This window comes from Talpa occidentalis, unplaced genomic scaffold, assembly GCF_014898055.3.
Source record: "Talpa occidentalis isolate TD23 unplaced genomic scaffold, MPIMG_talOcc4v2.1 talOcc4.15, whole genome shotgun sequence".
Taxonomy (NCBI): domain Eukaryota; kingdom Metazoa; phylum Chordata; class Mammalia; order Eulipotyphla; family Talpidae; genus Talpa; species Talpa occidentalis.
The window spans coordinates 33,211,687-33,236,017 of NW_023601543.1; the positions used below are offsets into that span (position 1 = coordinate 33,211,687).

The 24,331-nt window shown below is 41.3% G+C and overlaps 1 protein-coding gene across 1 annotated transcript; it reads left to right on the forward strand.

The window, feature by feature from the left end:
- The first annotated feature begins 1,878 nt into the window (after nt 1–1,878).
- On the forward strand, nt 1,879–24,191 carry NOX1 (NADPH oxidase 1). Its single transcript, XM_037511618.1, is given in 14 exon segments — nt 1,879–1,992; nt 4,408–4,459; nt 4,462–4,493; nt 10,628–10,636; nt 11,164–11,239; nt 11,581–11,736; nt 11,827–12,004; nt 12,089–12,221; nt 18,076–18,163; nt 18,690–18,774; nt 19,182–19,416; nt 19,541–19,655; nt 20,626–20,704; nt 23,741–24,191. Coding segments are annotated over 14 exon segments (1,785 nt in total). The 3' UTR covers nt 24,174–24,191.
- Nucleotides 24,192–24,331: the final 140 nt, after the last annotated feature.

Genomic DNA, 24,331 nt, shown 5'->3' on the forward strand with positions numbered 1-24,331 from the left:
ATAACTTACATTCTTCTATTGTACTAAATATTTGAAATTCAGTTTGTATTTTACACTTACAGCACATCTCAATTAGGGCTAACCACATTTCAAGTGCCCTGTAACCACATGTGGGGGATTGCTATGGCATTGTGTAGTGCAGACAGAGACCAGCTCCTGGCTTTTACAAGGGAAAATGAGAAGCAGATGTCACACTGTCACACAGTGAACTGACTGCAGAGCCATCACTCAAACCCAGCTTCCCGGGTTCAGGTCAGAACTCCTTTGCCATAGCACTTAGACACAACCCCCTTCTCTAAACCCACAGCTTCATTCTTTCATTTCTGAACCCACCCCACCCCTAACATACACCCCCATACCCCCGCCCCCACAAGCAGATGTACTGAAATACACTGCTGAGGGGAGCAGCGGGCTAGACAAGACTAGGTCTGCTGTGCTATGTGGGTTGCTGCCTGGCTGCCCAGGGATCGAACTTGAACTGGTGCTACTGTGGCTAGGGATAGCTTGAAAGCGCTGTCCTTAAGCCCTGTGCCACCAGGGAGGCCCCATTTGCATTTTTTACCTTTGTCTTACTTTTTGCTTGGAAAGTTTATCACCCATAACTCACATTTAACTATCTGGCTTTGAATTTCCATCCTCCACCAATCTTGCTGGGAGGCTCAGACTTCGTGCTGTCTCTGACATATACTTCTATGCATGATGTATTTTTAACAAAAAAATAAATTACTCAGAAAATGTTTTTACCCTTCCTTCCTGTGAGGTCTTGTACTATCTTTTCTTTTTCCACTTATGGTGGAGGAAATGATAGTCAAGGTGGAAAATCCTCGCAGATGACACTGTATTTCATCATTCACTTTGATGGTGGACTAATAGAATTCTTTGTTTCTGTGTCCATCTCAGATCCTGAAATATTTCTGCTCCCTCTAAATAAGTTTCTCTCCTTTGTCTTCTCCTTTGTCTTATGAACTCTTGAGATGTTTAAGGATCTTACCTTTCTTTTCCCACTAGGGTCAAAGAATCTCTGGAAGATACTCAATGCTGGAATGTGTGTCTGAGCAAAAGATACAGGAAGAAATTGAGAGGTAAAATCAGTTTGGAAATATAACTGTAGCCAGCAGCCAGCCAGAGCTCCTACTTTGCACCAAACATTGTATTAATCACTTCACATCATTATTTCATGTTGTGAGATAGCACTGCTGTGAGATAGTATTATTACCCTCATTTTAGAAAAGGGAAAAAACTCCAACTCTAGAAATTGATTGATTAAAATAAATTGATTGGTTAGTGTTATTTTTCTCATTTTACAAATGAAGAATTGGTGTTCAGAGAAGTTAAGATTATAGAACTAGAAGTGATGGAGCTAGAATTTGAGCCCTCTAGAGGATAACTTGCCCCCATAGGTACTTATGTGCAAAGTTTTCTTTACTTTTATTTATTTATTTATTTATTTATTTATTTATTTATTTTTGTGGGACCCTCGCCAGTGGCCGGGGATTGAACTGACGCTGCAGAGGCTGCAGGCAGCCTCACAACCCAGCGCTCAACCACTGCGCCACCAGGGGAGGCCCCTTTATTTACTTTTAAATTATTGAATTGCAATTGCTTTGGCCTAACAACTACTGAGCAACATTTCATTTCTAATATTTCTGGCCTCACGGCAGTGGAGCAACATTTTGTCCCAGTGGAACCAGATCTTGGACCCTTGGTTGTGTACCTTGTCCATTGTGAGGACTAACTTGGCTGGGACCTTAAAATATTTAACATGGAGGGGAGGGTATGTTTCTGTTTTATCACCAACAGGACTGCTTTGGGTTCCAACAAAAAAGGACCAGTCTTATTCCAGAGCTCCAGCCATTAGCGATCCAGTTGCCACCCAGGATGCCACCTATGCGGGTCGAAAGGAGAAAGGAGGATCCCTTCCCAGTGACTGTGCAGTCCTCCACGACATTAGATCCAGACTTGATGTCCTTGAGGCTGCTGTATGCTGACTTGGTGAATATCAACAAGCCCTCTGGACACCACAGACTCAGTTGTGGTTTGTGATACCATTCTATGTAACTCCTATTCCTTTTGGTACAACCTCTCCCGAAGATACGTTCAAAGACAACTTGATGGTACATTCCATAGTAACCTTGGACTCGATGTCATAGACTTTGGAGACAGACTACAGCAACAATTGACACGATTGCAGCAGAAAGCACAAAATGCCACATTGGCACATTTAAATGACATTGCCTGTTGGCTGAATCCAACAAAACTGGTTCTCAGGACGCAATGTTGGAGTTTGGATTTTGTTTGGTATAGGTTTATTGTTTTTGTTAATTTTTTCTTGTCATTTTAAAAGCCCTGTGCTGCCTGTTGCAGAAAACTCTTTGTGTTAAAGCTAGGCTGATATCCCTGTAAGAGGAGGCCACCCTATTATTCATTACACTAAACCTTGTTTTTGCATATCTGTTACTCTGCATAATCCTACACAAAAGCAAATGAAGAAGCCCAGTGGGAGTGGAAACAAGTGAATGCCACCCCACTACCATATTCACTGTCAAGGCTGCATTAAAAAACAAAAAGGGGGAGATGTTGGAGACCCCCTAAGGCATGAAGTACTGAGACAAAGAGAATGTCAAGGTCATGACTGGAAGACTGGTCAACATGGGCTGGAAGACTAGCCTGTTTCTAGACCACGACGTCCTTTATTGTGTCAGCAAAGCTATGCCTGAGAATCAGTCAAGAATAGAAAGGGAGTAGAATATACCTGATAACACAGAACCTTGGTCGTGAATGTGTGCCTAGACAAGGCTGAATACTAAGAGAATGGTTCGTTGTCTAATAACTAACAAAGAGTGGAAGGTGACAGTTTGTATCAATAAAAATGAGTTGCACTGGAAACTCGGGACACTTGAGCTTGGACTGAGAAGCCTTGTGTCTCCTGGGTTCCGCTTCTTTTAAACTCTATTATATGTCTGTCAATTCTTTATTCCTCGGTTCTTTCAGATTCCTCTCCTCAATCATGTTCACCAGAGCTGGTCTCTGGCAGAGCCCAAGGAGTTTGAGTCCAATAACACAATTCCAATCATTAGGTTATGCTGCTCAAGGTATGTGAGTATTCCAATGTATTAGGCTTAAGGTTCTTTACTCAGGGGCTAGGATGGTTTTGACCCATTCTGGGGTCAGGGTAAATATTAGAGGAATCCCAGTAACTTAGAGTTCTGTTCAGTTACAGATTAGCTCCTCCAAGTTTGGGCAACAAGTGCCCAAGTTGGTTGGTCTCCAAGGCACTGGGCAGTGGGTTCCTTATTTCCACCTTTGCCAATGCAGAGGCAGAGTTGGGACAGACAAAAGCAGTCTGAAGAGCTCAAATGAGTCCAAAGCAATGATAGGTTAATTTGCAAAGAGACTCACAATCTAAAAACAGGAAAATGTGTGTGCTAGGGTGTAATTAAAGAGGCTGGCCCATCTGGAATTGGTTTAGTCCCTTTCAGATGAGTATTGTTACAGATGTTAAATTTATTCTTTGTTTCTTTAGAAATCCATCTATTCACTCATTGCCATCTTTCAGGGGCAACTGTTCAATGTTCCAGTCCAGGAGTTAACAAGGACTAGATAAAAGGCCAGTAAAAAGCCAGCTAATATCTATTTTAGACTTTTCAGGCCATATTGTCTCCATCACAATTAGTCAACTCTTTCATTGTATCAAATAAGTGGGCGAGGCTAATTCCAACAACACTTTATGGACACTGAAATTTGAATTTCATTTAACTTTCACATGTCATGAAGTAGTTTTCTTTTTTTGATTTTTTTCCACCATTCAAATATGTGAAAACCAATCAACCAATGACAACAACAGAACATAAAACCCATTCTTAGCTTGCTGGCTGTATAAAATATGTGGTAAGGCAGATTTGGCCCATGGGTCTTGGCTTGCTGACACTGCTCATTGGCATCTAATGTGTGTCTCAAAGTGCTAAGAAACTCCGAAAGCAAGTTAGATACTAGGGGCATTATACTTAATTAAATTGAAACACACTGGCAGTGCAAGGGGTTAAAACACAACCTATGAAGCTGTCTGCAGCCTCTGCAGCATGAGTTTGATCCCCCAGCTGGCCAGGGAGCAACCTACATGGCGCAGCAGACCTCTCCTGACTCGCCCGCTGCTCCCCTCAGCAGTGTACTTTGGTCAATCTGCCTGTTCTGTTCCCCACTCTGTCTCTGGTAAATCCTTTCACCCCCCCCCCCACACCTCTGGCCTGTACCCCAGCTCTTTTATGCATAAATAAATAAATCTTTTTTAAAAATTGAAAGAGACTAATGCAAAATAGTCAAAATGATGACTCTTTCTTATCCTTTATCTACTCCTCCCCAAATCCAAGCTTTATTCTTTGCTATTTTTTCCTTCTCTAGGTTACTTAGCTGGGACTGATTATTGTCATATTTGTGCGTGCCTTCCTGTCATATGAGAAGGCCGCAAGTACTTCTACACAAGAGAAATCCTGGGGGTGAGTATCATAGTTGTAATTTGGGGATTCTCTTTTTTTCTTATTTCTGACCCCAGGCCCTGGAGGACCAGTGCCTGGATTTCCTCCAGGGGTAGGGTTGCTAGATGAAATAGAGGATTCCCAGTGTAGGGGCAAGAAGACACAGAGCAGTATCTCTATGATTCAAGCAGATGGGTAAAGGAGAGGGTCCTGGAGTCCTCAGTGGCTTTTTGCAGGCTTTTACTAGGATTTACCAGGAACACAGCAGGCAAGGGGTGCCGCCCAGCCCCCAGCAAGCCTTCACTCTCTGGGATCTCTGGCATTCTCTCATGCATGGCCTTGTTCTCTGCTCCTTTTGCTCTGTTGTTCCCCTTTTCCTACATTATAATGTAAATGTAACAACAAATGCTTTTATTTATTTAGCAAGATACACTGAGCACTATACTAAGAATGAAGAATGATAGTGAATAAAACAGTCTTAATGCCTGGTATTTATGAGTTACAGTTGTGGGGGGTGTGTGATAAATTGATGTGCTCTAGCACTGTGAAGCGGGGGCAGTGATGGGTCTGTGATAGGGTAGTTCAGAGATTTGTTCTTCCTGTTGTCTTGCACATCTGGGGCAAAATGTTGACGACAAGTTTGTCCCACAATCTCTAGAAACAACGTGAAGAGCAGAGATGATTTTGTTTGTTTGTTTGTTTGTTTTTTATGTTTTACCTAATCTTTTATTTTGGAAAAATATTTTTAAAGCAATGCTATTGCTCACTATGTAGAAACTTTAATGGAATATTAAGCAACTCCAATTTTGAGACAGTTTTTTTTGAAAGGTGTAGAAACAACCAAATTTATTTAGCAGTTGGTATAGTGATTCTGTGAGTGCTATTACTAAATTTCGTGGGGGTACTTGTTCTTTTTAATTTTATTTAATTTTATATATTTTTACATCATTTTTGCACAGTGATGGTCTCACTCATAGCAGGAATTTAGAAAACCTAAATAAGGGACCAAGAAAAAGACTAATTATAATAAAGTAAAAATCAAAATCAACAAGCAACTATAAACCAGAGACACACTGTGGGGGCAGGGGAAGGGGAAGATGGATTAGGGTCAAAATAAGGAGGATGGGAATTGTGTGGGGAATATAACCAAGATGAAAATGCATACACTCTGCAGGAGCAGATATGATTTTTGACCAGCAGAGAAGATAGAGTTTTCCCAGTGTACATCTCATACATACGTCCACACCCTACTCCAGGTGGCCGCCATCAGGCATGCATTCAGGACCGCAGATCCATCATCAATCCTAATGGTGGGAGGGCAGAAAAGCCTGATACTTTTTTACCTTACCCTACACCCAGTTAAATTTGAATTTCAGAAAAATATGAAATCAGTTTTCTTTGGTAGAAGTACATCTAAATAGTGCATGGGACATAGGGATACTAAAAATATTCTTTTTTTAATCTGAAGTTCGAGTTGAGCTTGGTGCTCTGTATTTTTGTTCAATAAATCTGACAGCCTTGTCTGAGATAATCTTCCCAGAACCAATAATGAAAGCACACAATAAAGATAACAATTAAGCAGTGGTTTTCAAACTGGTTTCCATGGAAAATCAGGTGCTCTTATAGGTGCCCTCTATTTCAAATAAAGCAGCCTTTATGTAATGGACTCATGATTTTAAGAGTCTGATTGAAGAGAAATAGAAAACAACTTGAAAACCATTGCTGTTGACTGATCTCACAGAAAAACATATCACACAAGAGGGGATGCTTTGGTGGGGGTGTGTTGTGGAGGGGGCCATGGCAAAACTCAAGGCTTGCAGAAAGGTGGGGTTAGATCAGACTAACAACAGGATAGAGAAGATTGGAGAAGTGGCAGCTCAAACCCAGAAAAGGAAGGGTGGGGAGGGGTAGGGCACATTGGTGTGGAGGTGAGCAGGAGGCATGGAGGCGAGAATCATTCTTTTACAGACTCATCAAGCTGGTCACTACCTGATTAGAAAAGCCAATTTTTATTCAGTACCAGGTAGGGACTTCAGTTATATCACTTTCTTTTCAAGGGTGTCCTTTCTTTTTTGTAGGAAGGGTTAGCTTTCCATAAAAACCCACCCAATATACATGTTTAAAGACAGCTTGTTCTTTTTAAAAATACTCCTTTTCTCTCCACAATCAAAGGATCCGTGTTGAGATCACAACTAATTTGAATGTTCTGTTCATGGTTTATTTCACCCTGCTGTTTTCCATTTTAGATGTTGGTCCTTGATCTTTCTTTGGAAACTATAACTCTAGAGGCAGTGTTAATTCGTTTTAAAAATAGCTTTTTATTAAGAGAATGATGCAATAAATGTGAGTTGTTATTAAGATCTGAATTGCTTTATGATCAAAAAGTCAGCAGCAGCAAAATGAATCATGCTCATAGCCTGTAGACATTTCATTTTTTAAAAGTCCTCTCTTTTAGAAAAAATGTAATTATAAATAATACTGCTTTCAATGAGATCAAAGTTATATAAGTGTATAAATAAAACGTAAAATTGCCCTCCTGCCCCTCTCCCCTGAGAGAACCACTGTTGCTAGTTTGGGGTGTGTGTGTACAGATACTCAGTGATGTGTGGTCACACACATCAGACCTATACGTTTTGTTTTTGAGGTCGGTACTATTTTTATTTACTGTTTAAATTTCCTGATACAATTTTCTCTTTTGGTGTGCCACTCTGGGAGTTTTTATAAACGTGTATACTAGGACACAGCTTTTGGTTTCAAGCAAAAAAAGGGATCACATTGTAGATGTTGACTGGAAATTGCTTTTTACACTAATGAGTCTCCGCTATCTTTCCCTGAGAGTATGTAACCAGTGATGTGGTGGAACCAGCTCATACCAGCTTACAAAAACAAGCTGTGTGCATTTCTTTCCTACCCTGCATTAAGTGATGTTCAGTGGCATCAAGTTGTTATCTTGAAACCTGCCATCGTGGGAGCATTTACATCATGTAAATTGGCAAATGCTGAAAATCAAGATCCCCCTCCCCTGAAAGCTGGTTATTAAACACTTACCTAGGCTGTACCCTGCATATAGTTGTTCTTATCCTCTTAAGAGCATAACAGTTCATGGCATTTATGTTCCATAATTTGTTTAATCATCCATAGGGTATTTCTTAAATTTGTGCTCCCTCTAGGAAAATCTACAGAGCTATTTGATTCACTATGAAGCAGAGCAAACAAGTAGGAGAGGAAGCAATTTAAATCCATAGCCAATGAGGCATTAATGACAGCGGCAGCTCAATTAGAACATGGGTTCCTATTGAGGTTGAAAAGTGAGCATAAATTGGGATATTTCAATGTGCTGCAATGGGGAAAAAAGATTTGCTTTAAAAAGTGTTCATCCCATACAGATAGCTCCTTCTAGAATACGGAACTGTGATATCACAGTCCTATGTTTACAATTCATTTGTCAGTTTTCATTTTAAGAAACCCCTGTGACTCAAAGAAGCAAACTGTGGAGATCAAGGTGGATGGGGAGGATCTTTGAGATGAGCAGAGAAAATTTACTCAGAAATGGAACAAGCTGTCTCTACCAAAAAACAGTTGGAATGTGACTCAGCAGAGGGAGAAAACACAGGTCATGTGGAAGAGCCAGAAATGGAAAGCAGTACGGCAATTCTTGTTCACTGCACTGCCTCACGTTGCACGCCGCTGTGGAAGTGTAGCCTCGCTTACTGAATGCTGTCATGGTGTCCGGTGCTTGGGTTGTATGGCAAAATAGCTTTTGTGCCAAGAGACTATTAGAAAAAAGCCAAGAAATTGTTAAGTCTTACCCATAGTCTCCCTTTCAGCAATGCATTGACAGTCACACCTGTAAAAAGCTGGCCAGTAAGCTGGCGCTAACCGGCCAGCAAATTTTGATTTTTAGATGAGAAAATTGTATTTACAGAAAAACCCATGAGGATTAACCAAATTTCATCAACATTATTTTGTTAGTAATAATTGACATTACCAAAGTGGTTTAAGATGTCTTATCACTTGTTATATAAGACACATTAAAATGTAAATGTAGTTTTCATGCCATCTTATCCTTTAGTTTTCTTTTATATTCCAATTTGTAGCAAATCTAAAATTAAGGCAGTGTACATGGACTAGATTTGCTTGTAAATTATGCTGCCTTTTACATCAGATATGACGTCAATTTTAAGGCCATCTGCAAATTAAGTGACCTTTCCATTATAATTCCTAAATTCCATTATAATTCCTAAATTTAATTTAATTTGGTGCTTACCAAATGGAACTAGAAATGCATAAGAGAAGCTCATAAGTTTTAAAGGGAAAATATTACACTAACAATATCATAAATGGACCAGGGATTTCCAAAGAAGTTTGCAGACATACATTAAATGTTGTATAATGATTAAGTCTAGAATATTGTTTACATATTGTTTATTGTTTAGACCACACACTCTAAAACCTAGTGAGGGCTACGCTGGTGGTGCAAGGGGTTAAGATACAACCTATGAATCTATCAGCAGCCACTGCAGCACGAGTTCAATCCTCGGCCAGGAAGCTACCCACATGGCACAGAAGACCTCTCCTGTCTCACCCGTTGCTCTCCTCAGCAGTGTATTTCAGTCAATACACCTGTTCTGTTCCCCACTCTGGCTCTGGTGAATCCTCCCACACACCCCACACCTCTGGGCTGTACCCCAGTTCTTGTATGTATAAATAAATAAATCTTAAAAAAAAATTAAAACCTACTGCTGCCATCACTGCTGCTGTGAAATTGTGAGTCCAGATCTTGCAGTCCCAGATATGACAACTCCACTCAGGGAGCAGTTGGACAGAGTTGGTGAGAAGTTGGAATTAGCTACCAGGATGTTGAGCATATTCTGTCCAGACTATGCCTCGTCAAGCTAGTTTCCATGTTAAATGCGTCTTTGAAGCACTGATCTCGTGCTTTCTAGCAGTTTCTACTGCAGTATCATTTTGTTCTTGATGTATGTTGCCAGGCCACCCAAGGAAATATGAAATTCTAGTCTCAGAAGTTCTCCCCTTACAAATCTCTACCAAACTTTAAAAATTATCCCCTGAGGGGTTTACTAGTCTGGCCTAGACTTTATTCAATTATTGAAGACATCAAAAATATAAGTGGTTGGGCCTCCCTGGTGGTGCAAGGGGTTAAGCACCGCACTATGCAGCAATCTGCAGCCACTGCAGCATGAGTTCCATCCCCAGCCGGCCAGGGAGCAACACACATGGTGCTGCAGACCTCTCCTGTCCTGCCTGCTGCTCCCCTCAGCAGTGTATTTCAGTAGATCTGCCTGTTCTGCTCCCCACTCTGTCTGCCTTAAAATATATAAGCTTTACATAAGTGCAAATGATATATATGTGATCTTAAAGATTGTGTTACAAATGACAAACAAAATCATAACTGACTGTATTAAGCAAATATACTTGTTGCAAAATATTACATCCATAGAATGTCTTTGTTAACATGAAATTGAAATAGATTAGGAATTAATAAATTGGTAAATGTATAGTCAACCCTTTCCCAACCGTTGTCATGGAAATTTCTCCTTTTTTTTTTTTTTTTAAGGATTTATTTATTTATTTATACAAGCACTGGGTACAGTCAGAAGCGCGGCAGGGTGAGAGAATTCACCAGAGCCAGAGCGGGGAGCAGAGCAGGCAGAGGGACCGAAGTACACTGCTGAGGGGAGCAGCGGGTGGCAGGAGAGTTCTGCGCGCCATGTGGGACCCTCCTCCGGTGGCCGGGGAGCAGCCGGGAATCAAACCAGCGCTGCAGAGGCTGCGGGCAGCTTCGCAACCCAGTGCTCAACCGCTGCGCCACCGGGGAGGCCCGGAAATTTCTCCTTTCAATATTAAGTTCAGCAAATTTTCTGTTGTTTGCAAACAAGGAGCCTGGCCTGATTGTACTAACTACACCGGGAAGGAAGAGGGGAGGAGGGGGCAGCCCTGCCCTTTTCGAGATCTCAGGTAAGTGGACTAGTCCCAGGCTCACCTGAGAGATGGAGAAATGAAGAGGCTGAAGATCTCTTCTCTGCTCTGCTCCAGTTGGCCTTGGCCTGCACTGGAACCTCTGCTTCTTGTCCAAACTTTAACAGCTGGTCCTGGTTCCAGTGTGATGAAATCTGCCGTCCTTCCTGAGGGAGGCCTGCTCAGTGAGTCCTAACCATTCCTAGGTCAACCTTCACATTAAAGGCAAGGCACTCTTGGCTCCTTAATAAGAGCACTGAAGGGCCTCCCCTGCTGGCGCAGCGGTTGAGCGCTGGGCTGCAAAGCTGCCCACAGCCTCTGCAGCGCCGGTTTGATCCCCGGACGCTGGCGAGGGTCCCACATGGCACGACAGACCTCTCCTGTTGCACCCGCTGCTCCCCTCAGCTGTGTATTTCGTCAGTCTGCCTGTTCTGTTCCCCGCTCTGGCTCTGGTGGATTCTCTCATCCTCCCACGCTTCTAACTGTAGCCAGTGCTTGTATAAATAAAAAAAATAAATCTATTAAAAAAAAATAAGACCACTGAACACCAAGCCCCTGGGAATGAAAGCCAGAGCTCTCCTTTGGTAGCCAAGGGATGGGCAAATGTGGATGGGTGTTGGCAAGGTCTGTGTAAGACATGTTGGATAGTGAATTTCATAAAGCTTCCTGGAGACACCTGACCGTGGTGCCTTTACATTTGTTGTTCAACAAGTTCACACTGAGAAAGCCACTGGATCACAACCTCACCTTCCACCAACTGGAGGCGTACATGATATGCCTACACACAGGTAACTGAGACAAACCATGAAACTGCAGACCCCAACACATCCAGAGTCTAGACTCATTCATCCATGCAGATGGACATTCAAAAAATATTTATTGACTACCTGGCATTATTTGCCAGGCACTATTCCAGGCCTGTTTTCATGTAGCATATTCTATTTTTATGGGAACAGAGTGAGTATAAAGAAGATCTTAGATTTCTCTGCAATGAAGGGTGCATTGGGCACTTTCTGTGGACTTGGCCTTCCACTGCACACCATTGATAGGATTCTCTGATTCTAGTGAGGCATACCTGCCATGATGTTCCTGAAACACCTCTTACAGTCTTTTTAACCCTTCCATTTAGATAGTCACATCATCGCACACTTGTTTAACTTTTAACCATAGAGCAGAAGCCGACAGGTCACAGATGGACCCTTCGCTTTCATTCTCTCCAGCCTATCTCGTGGTGAGATAGAAGGAGATGCTTGGCTAAACCCCATCCCATGCCCAAACACAGTAAGCTGACTTGACGGGATCTGGTCATAAGCACGAAGTGCATGGTGTCCTTGGCAGATGCATGTCAGGTTGACATTTCTCCCTTCACGGGCAGTGGAGCGGGGGACATTCACGAGCACTGCTGGTCTCACTGAGGTGCTCATCACCGTCGCTCTGATTCTCACAGTGACTTCAGCTGTGGAGTTTATCTGGAGCAGTTCTTTTGAGGTCTTCTCGTATACACACCACCTTTTAAACATCTGCTTCATTGCTTTAGGGATCTATGGCATGGGGTAAGGTCTTCAATCTTCCATTCTCATGCCCCAGCACCTTGCATAATTCTTTTGCCCCAAACTGTCCTTCTTTGTCTGTTGCAGTGGAATAGTCTGGGGTCAAACAGAAAAGTGCATGAGAGGGAGTCATCCTCACAGGTGTACAGAGCCTTTTGAGAAGTGGGGTGATCATGACTCCCATTGCAAGCATCCCCAATTTGAAGGGGTCCCTGCTGAGGTAAGAGCCCTATGGACAAGGACAGACTCCTCTTAGGAGCTGTTGTTATTATTTTACTCTTTTTCAAAAAAAGATTTATTTATTTATGCATACAAGAGCTGGGGTACAGGCCAGAGATGGGGTGTACCCCATCTTCAAAGGTGTGTATGAGAGAGGATTCACCAGAGACAGAGTGGGGAACAGAACAGGCAGACTGACTGAAATACACTGCTGAGGGGAGCAGTGGGCGAGTCAGGAGAGGTCCGCTGCAGCATCTGGGTTGCTCCCTGGCCAGCAGGGGATCGAACTTGTGCTGCAGAGGCTGCGGACTGCCTCTGTGCGGTGCTTAACTCCTGGCACCATTAGGGAGGTTCCTACTATTTTACTCTTATTATTATTACTGTTATCACTATTATTACCTCATCCATCCCTGGAGGATTTATACGTAAGGCTTCTAGCTTCATGGAGCTCCAGTATCACCTGATCAGACCAGGGAATTAGCGGTATTAATTATTAATTATCACTAATTATCAGGATTGCTTGAAGAGGAAGGATTAGTATTTATTGTATGTTGTGAGACCGTCTTCAAAGGTAATAATGAGAACCCACAGTACCTAGTAACAGTGTTTGCCATGTTCCAGGCTTGCTGCATAACACCAGTTAGCTCCCTTACACATGGCAATGACCCGTGAGGTAGATACTTCTTTTGTTTCCATTCTGAGATGAAAGGACTGGTATTCATGGAGATTAAGTAAACTGTCAAGCCCTCAAAATCAGTAACTAGTGGAACTGGAGTAAAAACCCAGGCCTTTGGGTTTGAAAGAGCGTACTCTTGAACACCGTAACATCCATAAGTTGAGCTGTGAAACCCCAATCAATTTTTGGAGGAGAAAAAAGCATTTTGAAGTATAATTGACAAATAAAATTATATGTATTTAAAGTGTACAACGTGATGATTAGATGTGCATATCCTTTGTGAAATGATTACTACAATCATGTTCATTAGCACAGCTATGGATATGGCTAACTTTTTTTTCCTTTCTTTTGCAATGAGACCACATATGACCTACTCTTAGGAAATGTCAAGTATGTTATATGGTATTACTAACCATAGTCAGGATGCTGTAAATTAGGTCCCCACATTCACTCATGTTATAACTGAGCACTTGTCCCCTTTGATCAGAATCTCCCCATTTCCTCCCCCTCACCAGCCCCTGGTTAATCACCTTCCTAATCTGTTTCTGTGAGTTCACCTTTTTTTTTATTAAAAAGCGTTCTTGAATTTGGCTTTCTTTGGTGTAATAAGAAACTGGGTTTCAGAAAACTTGAGGTGTGTCTCTGGGTGATTATTATGGATATTATGGTTTGCATTTATTGGCTCATAAAATATGTTAGATTGAGGAATAAAATGGAAGGAAAAGGTTAATTGTAGTGCCTCAAAGTGTTCTGAGCAAGATTAAAGTCTTTAAATCACATGCAGAATTAAGAATAATGACCCAGTTCAGTCTAGAAAAGGAAAAATATGTATTATTTGAATCTCCTAGAGTTAGAATTTCAAATCAGTGGGATAAAGGTTATTCATAACATTTTAGGGTAATAGGATAGCTAGTTAGGAAAACAAGCTGTATCTTTATTCCATACTTTATACTAACATATTGAGCAATGACATAAACATTAAAAAAAGAAAGAACTCATAAATGTACCCTGAGACCACATGGGAAATTTTTTTTCTAATACTGGAGTAGGAGAAGACCTCTCCAAATCAGATAAACAACATCAAAGCCAGAAAATGAAAGATAATAAATTTGAATATATGTATTCTCACCATATATATTGAAATTTGAATATATATATTCAAATTTATCTTTCCATACATCCATAGAAATATTACATACTTTGCAAAGCAAAAAGAAAAAAAAAACTCATCATAAGTAAAGACAGGTGACAAATTACTAGGTAGGAAAAATATTAACAACTCACAAAGCAAGAATTAATTTCCTAATATATAAATAATTTCTACAAATCAACAAGCAAAAGCCAAACAACCTGCTAAAAATAATGTGGAAGATAGGAACAGAATGATCACAACAATGGAGATACATTTTAAATATAAAATATATCTAAATATAAACATATAAAACATAAAAATAAAAATATAAAATATGTCTAATATAAATACGTCTAAATATAAAATGATGTCTAATGCGGTTCATAATGGAAAAATGCAAAATATAACTACACTAAGATTTTTTTTAACTTAACAGATTTGCAAAGATAAGAATTTTGCTCACTTATTATGTTTGCACTCTCATGCATTGATGCTGAGTGTGTAAATCTATACCACTGCTTATAAGGTTTACTTGGTAGTATTTTAGACTTATATAATGTTGTAAACCAATGTGCCTTCAATAAAAACTTTAAAAAAAGGAAAACTTTTATAGTGAATATGTAAAAGTTCATTGATTTTCAGAGGATTATTAGAACAACAACAACAACAAAAAAAGCCCAGAATTTACAAACAAAACCATTAAAATTCTACTTCCAGGAGTTTATTTTACAAGCAAGTTAAGTTACGTGGATTTGATTATCCATTATTGCATTGTTTAATAGAAGAAAAGATTGGAAATAAGTGTCCATTATTAGGGGACTAGTTAAATTATGGTACTTTCCTACAATGAAAAGTCTGTGCAGTCATAAAAAGAGAGGCAGTTCAGGGTACTAATGTGGACCAGGGTACTAATGTGCATATACACAACAACCTTTTGTGGTTTAATGCAGTACTATTACTTAGATACATATTCCTTCAAAAGAATTCATAAAATGATGACACTGATTGCCTCTGGGTAGCTAGAGGACAAGGATGGGAGGGAGATCTATTTTTTTTTTTGTAATCCCTTTTGTACTTTTGAATTTTGTGCCATGTACATGTACTATCTATTTTAAAATAATTTTAAGGTGACACGCCTAGCACATGTTAAAAGCACATTCCATTTGTAAAGTTAGAGGAACTTGTAAAGTATAACCACGCACCTTTGGGTATTATTTGATTAGTAGGTGTGAGGCTATAACACTTACTATCTAAAGTGGTCAACTCCCTGTCTTACATTACACATCAATTTCTCTCTTTCCCCACATCTATTACTGGAGATAAGGTACATTTGACCTATTTGGGGGTATACTTAAGGGTCAGGGGGTTGCTTTGATTGGTCTCATAATACCCCAAAGGGAAGAACATCAGTTTTGTCAACTGTTTAAATGTGTTGATATTTTTTCTTCCATAAACATGAAAGAATATACTCTCTCCACATTCTCTCCATCTGAAAATCATAAAAATGATGCATATTGTGGGAAATTTAGAAAACATAGGAAAATATTTGGAAAAAAATAAAAATTTCAGAGTTTTACAACCTAGAAGGTATATTTTTTTCCTTAATCTATCATGGATGCTTTCTTCTGTTGGCAAATATTCTTCTGAAACATTTGTTTTGAAGAAGTTGTATGATATACCATTTTTTCATAGTAAATAATAAGGCCATTTGTATGCTCATATGCTTTGCACACTTTATTTCCTTATATTCTTTCTATTCTATATTTCTTTATATTTTCAAAAAGATTTATTTATTTATGCATACAAGAACTGGGGTACAGGCCAGAGGTACAGGGGGGTGAGAGAATTCATCAGAGACAGAGTGGGGAACAGAACAGGCAGAATGACTGAAATACACTGCTGAGGGGAGCAGCAGGCAAGACAGGAGAGGTCTGCTGCACTGTGAGGGTAGCTCCCCAGCAGGCCGGGGATCGAACTCGTGCTGCAGAGGCTGTGGATAGCTTCATAGTGCTGTGCTTAACCCCTTGCACCAGTAGGGAGGCCTCTATATTCCATTTTCTAGAAGGAAAAATTTCTGGGTCACAGAAAGAATGCTTTTAAGACTCTTGAGATGAGTTGCCATTATTGCCCTGGGAAGATGCTACCAATTTGCAGTCCCACCAGCTGCACATGTAAATGTGCTCATTTCTCTGCACTCCAATTAATGGTGCACATTATTGTTTAATGTTGCTTTCCCAACTGAGAAGCCAAATGCCATCTTGTTTTAATATTCATTTTTCTGATTACTTCTGAGGCCAAAAGTTTTTCCACATTGTTATGGGTGAGGGTGGGGGGTTTTCTTTTCTAAACTAAAAGGATTCTGCACAGTAAAAGAAACTATCACTAAAAGAAAGAGACACCCTGAAAGATGGGAGAAAATATTTGCACATCATACATCTGACAAGGAGGTAATATCTAAAATCTTCAAAGAATTCACACAACTCAACAATTGACCCAATTCAAAAATGGGCAGAAGAGCTAAATACACACTTCTTCAAAGAAGACATACAAGTAGCCAACAGATGCATGAAAAAAATGCTTACCATTACTTATCAGGGAAATGCAAATCAAAGCGACAGTGAGATACCATGTCACTCCAATGAGAATGACCGAGATCAAAAAACACCAGAAATAACAAGTATTGCTGTGGGTGTGGAGAAAAAGGAACCATTGTACACTGTCGGTGGAATGTAAGCTGGTCCACTCCCTGTTGAATACATTATGTTGGCCTCTCAGAACATTAAAAGCAGATCTACCATGTGATCCAACAATTTCACGCCAAGGTATATACCCCCAAAATGCATTAGCCTCACTACTTACAATAGCCAAGTTATGGAAATGACTTAAGTGCCTAAGGACAGATGAGTGGAGTAAGAAGATGTGGTTTATAAACACAATGGAATACTACTCGGCTACAACAAAAATATGAAATTTTGTCATTGTGACAACATGGATGTAATTGGAAGGGATTATGCTAAGTGCAATAAGGAGCAAAACAACTACCAGATGATTTCACTAATATGTGGAATGTAGAGAAACAAAATAAAGGAACAGAAAAAATTAACCCAAAGTAAACCCTAGAAATCTGACTTTAGAGTTGCGACTTCCTGAGGAGAAGGGGGGATGGGGGCTAGAGAGTAAAGGGGAGAGGGCGCCCGATGGACTGTGGTGGGGGATTATGGGTGCCCAGGTGGTGCATGTGGTGTGGCGACACACAGCTGAAGAGGTGTAAACTTGTACCTCTGAATCATATACAGTGTTGTAAACCAGTGTTGGCTCAATAAAAAATAATGCATTAAAAAGACAAGTAGGGGGAAATCAGATTGTGAACAGCAGCTACAGCCATTGTGGCAAGATTAATGGATAAGAAAAGACCGTATTAGTATAGTGAGATTTCGATGATCCATTTGGCCTTTGCTCTAGGTTTTGAATGTTCTATCATTTTATAATAAGTGTTTATAAACAAGAGTTATCAGTTAACAAAAAAAATGTTGGCAAGATAGAAAGTATTTTGTGCACCTGAAAAAAGAGGTAATGGCCAAGCACCAGATTTTAAATGTTGTTACCAAGAGCTTTAGTCATGTCATGTACTTTGCCTTTTTTGCTAGTTTTATTTTTAATCATCTGCTTCTATATATGTTTTCTCTGTTGGTTTTCCAGATTAGATAAGAAGTCCTGGAAGACCATCTTAGAGTCTTAAAATGAATTTTTTATATAATTTTTATATGCAATTACCATGGGTTTTAAATCAGTGCTTAGCTCTTGCTTCCTGGTGAGACCTGTAAAATTTCAGGAAATGGCTTGCTGTTCAAGTAACAGCTTAGAAAATCAAATCATTGTCGTTTATGCCTTTCCATCTCCATCCTCAAGATGTGGTGGAATTAGTGGCTTAATAATGATACATATCAGAGAACTCAGTATTCATTGAATGAAGGAATGAACTGCCAGACAGATCAATTGTAAATGAGAGAATAATGTGTAGTCATTCTTTACTCCACCTCTGTGCAGTCTTGGGAGTGGATCCTTGCACCAGTCATTTTTTATATCTTTGGAAGGATCCTCCCATTCTATCGCTCCCAGCAGGTTGTGATTACCAAAGTAAAGAATATGCACTTCCTTTAGCTGTGATAAGTGTTCCATTCTTCCTGATTATAGAAATAAGTTGCCTTGCTGTCACTCTGAAGGGAGGAAAAAAGAACTGGGGGCTTGGGGGCAACATACTTCAATTTCTCTAAGTGCTGGGCAGAATTATGGGTTTGGCAGAAATCTTAAGCATAGGGCGGCAAGCAGGCAGCCTGGTTCAGATCTAGCCCACAGATAATTTGTTTCGCCCACACATTGATTGCTTAGAAGGTCAAATTTGTTGCTAAGATTTAAAAATCAGGATGGAGGCTTTCACATTTAAAAATGGCATTTCTGGCTTCCCCTGATGATTCAGGAAACCTGATACCCGCTGAGTCGCAGTTTGCAGTTTCACCATTATCTGGACTAAGTCACTGCTGCCCCCTTTAGAAAGGCCTTGTGCTTGCAGCTCACTGTCACTGCGCAAGCTTTACTCTCTCTATCTGCTTGCACCCGTCGCCATTTCAATCTGCCTCCTTTGCTCTCTATGCTTCATTCATAAGTTGTTATGCACCCATCCAAAGTTTTGGAATTGCAGATGAACAAGCACGGCTTCAGCATGGGAGGGGGACAATATATTTTTGTTACTTGCTGTAGTGCCAGGAAGGGTACAGGGCAGGATCTCTGTGATCCTAGCAGATGGTTAAAGGAGAGAGTCCTGGAGCCCTCAGTGGCTTTTTCAGCCTTTTATTCAGTTTACCAGGTACTGGGCAGGCAGGGGTGCTGGGGATGGGGGGCCAGGGGGCTGGCAGGCCTCCAAGCCCCTGGCAAATCTTCACTCTTCCTGGTTCTCTTTGGCTCTCTCTTTCACTCTGCTGGCATCCCTGTGACGCCGCCCTTGTAAGCACAGTCTCAGCCCAGGTGTATCCCACCTACGTATGCCCACACCCCACTCCAGGTGCCCGCCATCAGGCATGCATTCAGGACCACAGGGATCCATCATCTATCCTGATGGCGGGAGAACAGAAAAGCCTGACACTTTACTTACCCTATACTTGCCCATCAGTCTCTTCCCTGGAGAGGCATCTCTCTCCTCTGACTTCTGCTCCAGAGGAAGACTTCTTTCCCATTCATATTCCAGCAGTGGGAGACTGGATGGAAACTCTCCTAAGGGCTTTTGAACAACAGCATTCACCATGTCCCAGGGGAGTCCTCGAAAGCAAGACAGACCTGGGTGCCAAGAGACAGAAGAGAGAAAGCAATTCCTTGTTGAACTTTCTAACTCTGGTACAATAGAAAAGGATTAAAACAAACAAGTGGATATCAGCTGTGGGAACAGCTACATTTCTGGGAGGATGTTTGGTGGCAGAGGTGAGACATCACTTGCCCACTGTCTTCCATCTTCTGCAAGTACGGCCATGGATGGTCCCTTGGCACTGTCTGGGGAGACTCCCAGTCTGAAGTGGCTGTGTTGCTTGGAGAAGGGATTGAGGTTACCCCCTTCACTTCTATCTTGAAGTCCATCTGTACACATTTGGGCAGATCACAACCTCAAAGCAGGAAGGCACACTCTCGCAAGCCACTTCATCTGGTCTCGACCTGACAGACCCATTGCTCTCACGGGCTTAGTATTTTACAGTTGATAGGAGAGTAAACCCTCCTGGAGTTGGGAGAATGGGGCATCATTTCTCTCTTCCAAGGCATACACTTCTACACATTCACTATAAGAACAGGGTCTTTTTTTTCAATTTGGGGTTTAATATCATGAACCAAAGATGCCGATGTTGGATGTCTCTATCTGTAAGACAAGTTGTCAGAACATCCTTTATACTGAAGGCCCGCTGCTCTGTGGAGGTGATTTTTCGGGTCACCCTTAGACGTGAACAACAAATATTGAGTATATTTACACAATCATGTCACCACAGTGACATTGTAAAGGGCGCTATTATTAATAAGGCTATGCGCTCTCTCCATTTTAAAATCAATTTTTATTGATTTACCATTCATTTACAAAGCTGTATAATTTCGGGAGTCCAGCTACACACCCCTGCCTATGCACAGGCTTACTCGCCCACCACCAAAGCTTGTGCCACTATACCATCACATCACCCTTCCCGCTCCTTCCCCGCTTCCCTACCCATCTGTAGGGTAAGTAAAGTATCAGGCTTCTCTGCCTTCCCGCCATTAGGATGGATGATGGATCCCTGTGGTCCTGAATGCATGCCTGATGGCGGGCACCTGGAGTGGGGTGTGGGCATGCGTAGGTGGGTACACCTGGGCTGAGACTGGGCTTATAAGGGCGGCATCACGGGTTCACCAGCAGAGCACAAGAGAGAACCACCAGAAGAACAAGCGAGAGAAGCAGAGACCACGAGAGAAGGCCGGAGAGCCCAGAAAGAATGAAGACTTGCTGGGGGCCCGGGAGGCCTACCAGCCTCCCGGGCCCCCAACACCCCTGCCTGCCGTGTACCTGGTATACTCAAACACCTGAAATAGGCACCGGGGGCTCCAGGACTTCTTTACCCGGTCTGCTCGGATACTGCTCTGTACCCTTCCTGCTGTTACACCACCTCAAGTAAGTGTATCTTCTTCTAGTTAGTTGAGTTTGCAAATTTAGGGTTTTAGAAAGGTAATGCAGAATGTTGGACACTCCTGGGAAAAGGTCTCAGGCAGAAATGATTTGTACCTTTCTTAGATGCTTGCTTTAAACTGAGAAAATTTCATCTGGTGATTTTGGCAAAATAAAGGTCATGATTTTCTAATTGAGAAGAACCTTTGCTGCTCTGGCAATCCCCCAAGCAACAATGTAAGGAGACTCAGGTATCACCTTGTAGAGGCAGGAATGACCACTGAGCAGGTTTTCTAGGATCCAGCAGACCGGGTAAAGGAGGAGTCAGAGTCCTCAGTGGTTTTTTTTTTTTTTTTTTTTGCAGGTCTTTTATTGGGATTACCAGGTACACGGCAGGCAGGGGTGCTGGGAGGCTGGTAGGCCTCCCAGCCCCCAGCAAGTCTTCATTCTATCTGGGCTCTCCGGCCTTCTCTCAGCTTCTGCTCATTCTTGGCTTCTGCTGGCGTCCCCATGATGCCGCCCTTAAAAGCCCAGTCTCAGCCCAGGTGAATCCCATCTACCTATGCCCACACCCTATTCCAGGTGCCCACCATCAGGCATGCATTCAGGACAAGGATCCATCATCTATCCTGATGGCGGGAGGGCAGAAAAGCCTGATACTTGTTTACCTTACCCTATACCTCTACTACAAAACATGCAGAGAATTCAAACAATTCAAATGCATAATTTGGGGCTTTAATGAACTTTAGTTAAAGTAATGAGGCTTTGGAGTGTATTATCTACTTAAGTGACAACCCGACCTTGGTGTTTCTGGAGGAGTTTGAGACACGTTAGAGTATATAGGAAAAGCTGATGGCATGTAATCAGCCATTCCAAGGGAAAGGAGATAAGCTGATTGTGTTAGATAAATCCCCAGAAAAAGTTGGCAAGTGAAGATCAATTCTACAAACATTGGTTATCTTTTATTTTTATATATATTTTATTTTATATAATTCTTACATCATTTTTCATTTTTGCACAATCTATGCATTTTCATTTCGGTTCTAGCCCCCATACAATTCCCAACCCCCCTCATTTTGACCCTAATCCCTCCTCTCCCCCCACCCCCGTAGTGTGTCCCTGGTTCATAGTTGCTTGTTGATTTTGATTTTTTTCTTTTAGAAGCTGAGCACTAATTCTAGAAGCTTTGGAGGTTGGAGGAGAAATAGGATATGGTTATTGCCCTGAAGGAATACACATTTTAATGAGATGCATACAATCAATTCAAAGCAGAAAGATGCTCTCCATGATACAGGTATGTGGACACTGAGGGAAGAAAAGTCTATAGTCACATGGGGGTGATCAGGAAAAGCTTCATGAAGGCAGTGGTAAGAACACTTAGTGACTCAGATTCAGATGATCCTGGGTCCTAATGTTAAGTCTAACACTTTTTAGCTCTGGGACATTGACCTAGAAAACCGTGATCTTCAGATTCAAGATTCCTCATCTGTAAGATGGAGGTTATATCAGTGAATGCCTGGCTTTACTCACTTGTTAATTATTGTGTCGAGTTGACCATCGCTGAAGTTGTGAGCATGGGAGATTGCTAGGAGAGCAGCGGAGGATGAAGTATTAAGGAATGTTTACATTATGTGGGAAGGGAAAAGATGGACCAGCGAAGAAGGACAACATGAAGTGGTGCCACAAAAGGGAGGAAAAATGAGAGGCATGGTCAAAGGTGTTGGAGTAGCAGGGCCAGGAAGTACATATATAGCTTCAGGACAACCTAAGCATATTAATAGACAAAATGGGGTCCAGTAGACAGAGGTAAAATAAATATACAAAAGGGGGAGAGGACTAGGATGGGCATAATAAAAGAAGGCAAAGATAAGAGTTGACAAAGAAGTGGAGAAATGATGGGAAGGTTCCTTGTGGGTTGCTTCTGGGAGTGTAAAATGGGTGCAGCACTTTGGGAAAACTGGCAATTCCACAAAATGTTAAACGTACAGTTACCAGGTAGCCCAGCAATGTCACTCTTAAATATATAGCCCGGACAAATGAAAAAAATGTCCACACAAAACTTGCACATGAAAGTGTAAACAACCCAAGTGTCCATCAACAGATGCATAAACAAAATGTGATACAGCCACACAATGGACTATTATGCGGTTGTAAAAAAAAGGAATGAAGTACTGATATGCAACATGAATGAGCCTTGAAAACATTGTATATGAAACCAGACACCATGTTCAAAATAGGCAACTCTAGAGACAGGAGATTTGATTGTCTAGGACTGGAGGGCAGCAGTTGGGAGGAAATGAGGAATGATTGCTAATTATGTGGCATGTCTTTGGGATGATGAAAATGTTCTTGGGTTAGATAATGGCAATGGTTGCATGACTTTGGGCTGTAGAAAAAAGCACTAAATGGACATTTTCAAAAGGTGAATGTTATGGCATGTGAATTATAACTCAAGTGAAAAAGAGAAGGCACGAGAGGATCAAGAGGGTGAGAGCTAGAGGATAGTTTGATTGTCCTTGGCCAGAAGCACCATGTCTTCAGTGTGACATCTGAAGTGGGGGGAAGTGCACTGGATGACTTCAATGGCAGCTCACACATTTTGCTGTCAGGTATTTTTCAAATTGCTTTGGCATGACTTTTTTAAACTGCAGAACAACCCTATGAGGGAGATACTATTTTTATCCCCATTTTGCAGGTGGGAAAAATGAAACACAGGTGAAGAGACATGCCTGAAGTCACACACGTGGGGCAATTATCAGAGCTGGGATTTGAACCTAAATGACCTGGCTCTTAACCAGTACACAGTACTACCCATTCTGATCATCTGTTCTGATAGGAGAATAAGGCTGAGTGATGTGGACTGGAGGCACATCTGGGGCTTACCAGTAGAAAAGGGGAGAACACTACCAAAAGGCATGAACAACTCCATTTGACACAAGGTTGTTAGGCGTAGCGGAGGCCTAGCAGAGGTAGTGTCCCGTTCTTATTTGATAAACAAAGCGGCCTTGGCTGCATTCTAGCCATACTACTGTTCTATTGCAGGTGTGTGGTGGGAGTCTTAGGCGGGCCTCAGACTTTGGCAAGGAATCTGCACAAATGCTGTCACTGTTATTCCAATCTGGATCCTACGAAAGTTCAGTTTTACTTCAAGAAAATTCCTGAAATACAGGCAGCAGGATGTTATTTTGTGCTTAGTCCCTTCTTAGTATGTTCAGTAACTTACTTGGTCTGGTCAGGTTTGAGTAGCCATATATGGACAACGATGTACCTCTTAAACCTTGACTCCCTGCACTTTTTTGAATTGAATTCAACTTGGTCGTCACTGAGTTTCAGAAACCTAAGAATGCCAGAAGTCACAATAATTGCAAAGTCTTCTGGAAAAATAATTGAAAATCCTGTATGGAAGGCCATGACTGCAGCAAAGCCTGGTAACAGAGGTGAGGACAGATGCTTTCACCCCAGGGGATTTTGTTGATTCCAAGTGTTAACTATATCCTGGACTTATGCTTTATAATCCCCCTCCCTCCCACCCTCAAAGAAGATTTCTAAGTAGGATATTTTTTTAAATACAAATTTATTGAATTAATGACAAAGCATATTAGCATAAATAGTAAAACAATGAACATAAGATTA